The 7,500-nt window shown below is 44.7% G+C and overlaps 1 protein-coding gene across 3 annotated transcripts in view; it reads left to right on the forward strand.

Annotated features, from left to right (window-relative positions):
• The window catches only part of LOC143300857 (inositol 1,4,5-trisphosphate-gated calcium channel ITPR2-like), a 393,676-nt gene that overhangs the window by 77,624 nt on the left and 308,552 nt on the right, over positions 1-7,500 (forward strand). For all 3 annotated transcript variants that reach the window (XM_076614816.1, XM_076614817.1, XM_076614818.1), the window contains exon 2: positions 1,262-1,395. In XM_076614816.1, coding sequence (XP_076470931.1) covers positions 1,292-1,395 — 104 coding nt within the window. In that variant the 5' untranslated portion in view covers positions 1,262-1,291. The remainder of the gene's footprint in view (positions 1-1,261; positions 1,396-7,500) is intronic.

Below are 7,500 nucleotides of genomic sequence, written 5' to 3' on the forward strand. Positions count from 1 at the left end.
ACCGAGGTTAGGCGCTATAATTATAAGTATCCATATCTATCAACCATATACTCAGTTTGATTTATCCAGTCAAACGTGGGAGAAAGGGCGAGAGTGGGATTTGAACCCAGACCTTCACGGACACTGTGTTGGTAGATGAGCGTCGTAACCATTGTGCCACCTTCGTTGAAAGGAAGAAGAAGAGCCATTACTAATCAAGAGTAACTTTGGCGTCCTTTCCAAACCAACAATGCGCAGACGTCTTTAAAATGGAGCAGAGTCATTCTGCCCTCCCCCCAATCCCCCCAACCCCTCATCCCTTGGTGCCCTGTAAACTGAAGAACGACGTTAGTGACCCCTTACGATCCTGGAGCCACTTGCGCTGCTCGGACGGAAGAGCCTAGTATGGTCGTAACCCGCTACTAACTGTGTGTATTGTGGAACTGACCAGTGGCGTAGTTCAGTCAACGTTGGCATTTAGTCACGTGTAACTGTCAAAAAGGTAGAACCAAGCAATGCAACTGGCTCCAGAAGCAATAAATGGAGGTGTGTGTGCGTGAAATTGGACGGTACTATGATATACCACGAGATGAAAGATTATGCCCTAAGTGTAACTTGTCAGTACTTGGAGAAGAATACCATGTCATCACGGGATGTCCTCTTTATAATGATTTACCGACCTAAATCGATGCCCCAAAGCGTTTTTAGCCTTGGCCAGGTTATCATTTTTGTAGACTGATGTCTTCAAAATCTAGAAAACGTTTTGTTTTGTGTTTCAAAATTTATACGACAGCAAATGCTTGAGAATAAGTCTGCATTTGAAATAACAGATCCGTCTTCATAGTGGAGAGCTTATTCCTGAGGGATTTTATAGCGTACTTTTGGTGAAATTTAGAAATTTGCGTTGAAAAATGATAGGTCCGTCTTAATAGTTAGAGCTTGTTCCAAAGGGATTATGTAGCCTACTTTGGTGAACTTTAGAAAGTTACCTTGTAAAACAATAGTCTTCATAGTTAGAGCTTACCCCTGTGGGATTTTATAGCTTACTTCAGTGAATTTGAGAATTTTACATTGTATTTGCTATATGAGCGTTTTGAATATAGTAAATCATTAGTTGTTTTTCATATTTTGTTGTTTCCTTTGCCGTCCCCCATACCCCGAAAAGATGGGGAAAGGAAATTAAATCTCCAATCTGAAAAAAACAAACAAACCAACAACTTGTCATGACCACAATTTTTGTTTTTGGAAACCGTGACGGTGTTTGTGTCTGTCCTTCCGCCAGGTGATGTGAGCGGAAAGTGACGCCATCAAGATGATGACGTCAGCGGGAGGGGCCGGGGACTACCTGTGCATCGGGGATTTCATCTGTCTGTACTCGGTGGATACAGAGGGTTACATCTACAGCATCGAGTCCAGGTGAGTGAGTGAGTGAGTGAGTGTGTGTGTGTGTGTGTGTGTGTGTGTGTGTGTGTGTGTGTGTGTGAGAGAGAGAGAGAGAGAGAGAGAGAGAGAGATGGAGAGATGGATGGATGGTTTATTCATATAAGGCCATTGCCCCTCATGAATGGGGTAAACAGTGTACAACAATATAGTATCTGCATTTGACTAATAATCATAATTTTAATCCTAATGAGTTCAGCAATCATGAAGTCATTACCGATCGCAACTGGAATGCCTTGTATAAATAAAATGAAAAATTCCTTACAATCCTTTCATTACAAGAAGCTATAAGTAAGCTTAACCGTAGCTGACTTGGATACCTATAGAATTTTGATGGAATATATCGTGTTCTCATATCAGTCAATACTGGACAATATAAAACAAAATGCAACTCATCTTCTTTTCCAGTTTTGCATAATGGACAAACTAAATCTTTTTCGGTATGCTTACTATAACGTAATCGATGTTGAGCAATTTCAGAGATACCAAATCTAAACTTAGTCATGACAAATTTCAAGTGTCTATCTAAATCCATTCGCAGGTACAATTTAATATCATGAACAGTACAAAACGCTCGATATATTTCAAATCTATCGCTACTTTTAATATGAGAGTCCCACTCTTGCCATCTGCATACAATTAATCTGTCTTTAAACTCATTTATAAACGATCTAACATCTTGAACCCCTTGATTTTCCCATACATATCCAAAACCAAACTGAAACAATTTACAACGGACATTCGAAACCCAATTTCTCTTATTTCTTGCATGTAGGTCAAGTAACATTCTATAAGCTCTACGTGGTAACCTATATTCCTCCAACCTAGTCAATTTTAGCCAGTAACGGATACAGCGTATGATACAGTTTATGTAAATAGGATATCTATTGGTTTCGCCATAAGAGTGAGAGAGAGAGAGGGAGAGAGTGTGTGTGTGTGTGTGTTAGTGAGTGTGTGTTTGTGTGTGTTTGTATTTGTGTGTGTGAGTGAGTGTGAGAGAGAGAGTGAGTGTGTGTGTGTGTGTTTGTGTGTGTGTGTGTGTGTGTGTGTGTGTGTGTGAGAAAGAGAGAGAGAGAGAGAGAGAGAGAGAGAGAGAGAGTGTGTGTGTGTGTGTGTGTGTGTGTGTGTGTGCGCGTGCGCTATATCAACAGCATCGAGTCCAGGCGAGGGAGGGAGGGAGTGTATGTGTGTCTGTTTCTATGTGTGTATACATATATATATATATATATATATATATATATATATATATACACATCTGTGTGTGTGTGTGTGTGCGTGTGTCTGTGTGTGTGCGCGTGTGTCTGTGTGTGTGCGCGTGTGTCTGTGTGTGTGTGTGTGCGTGCGTGTGTGTGTCTCTGTGCTGTGCTGTACTGTGCTGAGGGGCAAAGACAAAAGCTTTGTTGTTGAGGTTGATACAATAGCATTCGATATTCTTTTTTAAAATTTTCACGTAATATAGTTCCCATTATATATTTCGTCTGTTTGTATGCTATTGATGTTGTTGGTTTCATCATTCTTGACCGTACTCATGCTGGAACGTTTGATAACCGTCACAGTAAGTGGGTCGGAAGTCCGTGGTAAGAGAAGGAAGATAGGAAGGAGGATGGTTCTGAATCCCAGAAGCAGTGTTCGTGTTATATCGGTTTCAGGCAGGACAGGAACTCGCTGTCAAATGGAGTTACGCTGTTACAGCACACGCTCTCCAGCATGCGAGAGATGGCTAAGTAGTTAGCTGGTTGGATGTGTGGATGGATGGGTAGATAGATAAATAGATAGAGAGAGAGAGAGGGTGAAGGGGAGAGAGATAGGGGGTGGGGTCATAGTGATAATAAGAGAGAGAGAGAGAGAGGGGGGGGGGGAAAGAAAAGGAAATGGGATGAGTTTGTGTGTGTGTGTGTGTGTTTGTGACATGAGACAGACTGAGAAACACATGCACGCAGTCTCTTTCACTCTCTCTCTCTCTCTCTCTGACACACACTCGCACACACACACACACGGACACACCACACACACACACACACACACACACACACACACACACACAATGCTGCGATCAGAGCCGATTTTCCGTTATCATGTAGATAATGCATCGTGTACCATTCCTTTGAACCCAGCGTCCTGGAATCATTTGGAACAGAAACTGTCTGATAGCTGAACATAAATGGACGTGGGGAAAAAGTTCAAATAATTCAGCGTACTTTGATGAAACAACGCGCAGTGGGCAATCGTGGAAAATGCCAAAATGCCCAGTCAAATTGCGCGGCAATAAAATATAGTTTAAAAGTATTTTATTCTTTTCTTTCTTTCTTTCGTCCTTTCGTTTCATCGTTCGTTCGTTAGTTTGTTCTTTCTTTCTTTCTTGTTTGTGTGTGTGCGTGGATAGATAGATAGTTAGACAGATGTACATCCGGTACATGGTGAAACCAGTTTGCAGCACAACAGTGTTTGTTTGCTGTTGTTGTTGTTTTTTTCCTCCTGTTATTGCTTGCTTTCTGTCGTTCGGTGGGTGCGTTTCATGTTCTTTTTACTGTGTAATCATTGAACATAAAAAGTAAGAAAAAAAGGAAGGCAAGTGGTGACAGCAACCCACAAAATGCCCCCCCGTTCCCCCTTCCCCCCCAAAAAAAAAGAATAGAACCCTTTCCACACGCCCTACCTCCACCCCCACTACCCCCTGCACTCCCCACCAATAAAAAAAAAAGAGAGGACAACCCGGGATGACTGTTTACCCCAAACACTTCGTCTGATCACCGCAAACAATTCGTCTGATCACCGCAAACAAGTGTCGCTACACATGTGTTTGTCGTGACCGCATTTATGTGGCAATGAGACATCGCACAAGTTTTGGGGGGGGTGTGTGTGTGTGAGGGGGGAAGGTGGGGGGTAGTAGGGGCGAAGGAGGGCGGAATTTCGGTAAAGGGGGGGCGGGGGGGGGGGGGATAACCCCTAAATGTTTTCCATCCCCCCAAAATTGACATCCCGCAGAGACTGTTTACCCCAAACACCTCGTCTTTTCACCGAAAAAACCGCGTCGTCACAGTGTGTGTTGTTGCTGTAACCGCGTTTATAGGCGCCATTCAGTTGGAACGCTAGATTTTAGTTGGTCTATTTATTTTCGTTGTAGAGATATTTTGGTGGTGATAACAACCACCACCATCATTTCCATCATTTACAGAGTTGAGTTGCGGGCGGGCGTAATCACGCCAAATCAAATGAGGTGTTAAAAGAAGAAAAACAGTAACTTTTAAAAGTTTTTGTTTATATCTTATTTTATAGGGGGGAAAGGGGGGGGGGGGGGTTCCGGAGAACTTTGCGACCTGCCCCGATGACCTATTGAACAGCTCACGGCAGGGTGCCTCTTGGTGCTATCTCGCTTTTCGTGCAGCAATCAGTAGTTATGAAATGCCACACAAAATGTCATCGCTACCAGGCTGCCGTTTACCGCCCCCCCCCTTTCCCCACTCCCCCCCACTCCCCCCAAAAAACCTCCAAAAAACTGGAGGGAAAAAACAACAAAAAACCCCAACCCGTCAGCTCCTCGTTAATTATTTGAGCGTATGGATATGATGAATGGTGGTGACTATGTAGCGAGGCCAATAAGTAGGGTTTGTTGATTCATTTAGGGAAAGTAGTACTGACTTAAGGTATGATTTACGTTATTGTTATCAAGTATCAGGTTAGTGAATCGTACCATTCTTTTTTTTTTTTTTTTTTTACCACATGATAGGCAAAAAACAAACAAACAAAAAACTCCACCAAAGTCAATGATACAAACAAACAAATAAAAATGCAAAGCACCATAAACAAATCGTGTAAGAATATATGCAGTAGTAATTGATAAATAGAGAAATAGATAGATAGATTCATAGATAGACGTTATTGTTTATGATACGATGTATTTTGAACTAGAAAATATAAATTGACTAGTTCCTGCTCCTTCATGCGTCCAGCTACAAGTATCTTTGGAGTCAGCTCCTACGTCCAGCTACAAGTATCTTTGGAGTCAGCTCCTACGTCCAGCTACAGGTATCTTTGGAGTCATCTCCTACGTCCAGCTACAAGTATCTTTGGAGTCAGCTCCTACGTCCAGCTACAGGTATCTTTGGAGTCAGCTCCTACGTCCAGCTACAAGTATCTTTGGAGTCAGCTCCTACGTCCAGCTACAAGTATCTTTGGAGTCAGCTCCTACGTCCAGCTACAGGTATCTTTGGAGTCAGCTCCTACGTCCAGCTACAAGTATCTTTGGAGTCAGCTCCTACGTCCAGCTACAAGTATCTTTGGAGTCAGCTCCTACGTCCAGCTGTAGATTCAGCTACCCCCACCTCCTTCCTTCTCCTCCTCTTCTTTCTTCGCGACCTGGTGCCAGTTGCATTGCTGGGTTCTAACTTTTTGACAGTTACACGTGACTAAATGCCTACGTTGACCGAACTACGCCATTGGTCAGTTCCATACTACACACATTTAGTAGCGGGTTACGACCATGCTAGGCTCTTCCGTCCGAGCAATGCAACTGGCTCTAGGTCTTATAGCTTCATTCCCCGAAAGAAGGAGAGAAGGTTGCACTAAGCTTCCAGCTCAGTCCCCGATATCCTCTCTTTAGTTTTCCTTCTTTCTTTCCTCTCTCCCTTCCTTCCTTAGTTCTGTCCTTCTTTCTTTCCCTCCTTCCTTTTCCTTTCTTCTTTCTGCCCTTCTTTCTTTCCCTCCTTCCTTTCTTCCTTCTTTCTTTCCCTCCTTCCTTTTCCTTTCTTCTTTCTGTCCTTCCTTCCTTCTTTCTGTCCTTTTTTCCCTCCTTCCTTTTCCTTCCTTCTTTCTTTCCCTCCTCCCTTTTCCTTCCTTCTTTCTGTCCTTCCTTCTTTCTGTCCTCCTTTCCTTCCTTAGTTCTTTCCTTCCTTCTTTTCTTCCTTTCCTTCCTCCTTTCGTTCTTCCTTCCTTTCGTCTTTCTTCTATCCTTCATTTCTTCCTTCCATTCTTCCTCCCTCCCTCCCTGCTTTCCCCCTTCCTTTCTTCCTCCCACCCTTTTCCCCTTCCCCCTTTTCCTTAGTTCATCCCTTCCTTCCTTCCTCCCCCTCTCTTTCTCCCCCTCTATTTCTCCCTTTCTTCCTTCTTCCCTTCCTTCCCTTTTTCCTACTCGCCAAGGATGACTTTCTATGTCCAGTGGCGACTACCAACAGGAAACCATGTTGATCCACTGTGTTCTGCTGGAAAACCGAGCCCACAAGGAAACGACCCAGCCAGCAAGAGTGACGAGCATAGAGAGGACAGGGGGAACCGATTGTTTGGCATCGATCAGAGGATTTACCTAACCTCCCCCATCATTCGCCACCTCCCCCCACCCCACTCCTCTTTCCTTATCCTCTCTGTCCTCAGGGGAGAGACATTGGGGATGGGGGTGGGGGGTAGGGGGGCAGGCTGAAAGGTCAGTCGTGCCGCCCTTTTGGAGAGGTTTGAGGTGCTGAGGGTGTGTGTGTGAAGTAGGGCGTAAGAACAGGGCTTGTGGAGTCGTGGCTTCGCGATAACGCGTCCGCTCCTGAGAAGCGAGAGAATCTTGAAGGGTACGGGGATCGAATCCCTCCCGCACTGGGCAGAATTTTCTTCCCCTACACTAGAGATTTGGGTGGTAGTGGCCTAGCCGCCGGGGAAGCAAGAGAATCTTGAGGGGTACGGGATTGAATCCCCCTTCCACCTACCCCCACCCCCCCACTCGCCAGAAGTTGGTTTCTTCCCCTCCACTGGACCTTGAGTGGCGGGGGTCTGGGTGCTTGTCATTCGGATGGGACCGATTAAACTGAGGTCGGACCCATGCCACTTGGCGCGCGCGTAAAAGAACTCACAGTAGCAAAGGGGTTGTTTGCCCCTGGCAGAAATTCTGCAGCAACTTCCACTTCCATTGTAAACATGATCTCCCAAGATTTACTCCTACCCCAATACCACCCCTTTCTGATATACCAAAATTGACTCCTACAACACTCCCCCTTTTCCTGATCTCCGAAGATCTACTTCTACCCCATCCCCCCCCCCCTTCTGATCTCACAAAATTGACTACCACCCCAATATCTCCCCCCTTCCATTGATCTCCCCCCT

The sequence above is a fragment of the Babylonia areolata genome, chromosome 26 (genome assembly GCF_041734735.1).
Source record: "Babylonia areolata isolate BAREFJ2019XMU chromosome 26, ASM4173473v1, whole genome shotgun sequence".
NCBI classification, from domain to species: Eukaryota; Metazoa; Mollusca; class Gastropoda; order Neogastropoda; family Buccinidae; genus Babylonia; species Babylonia areolata.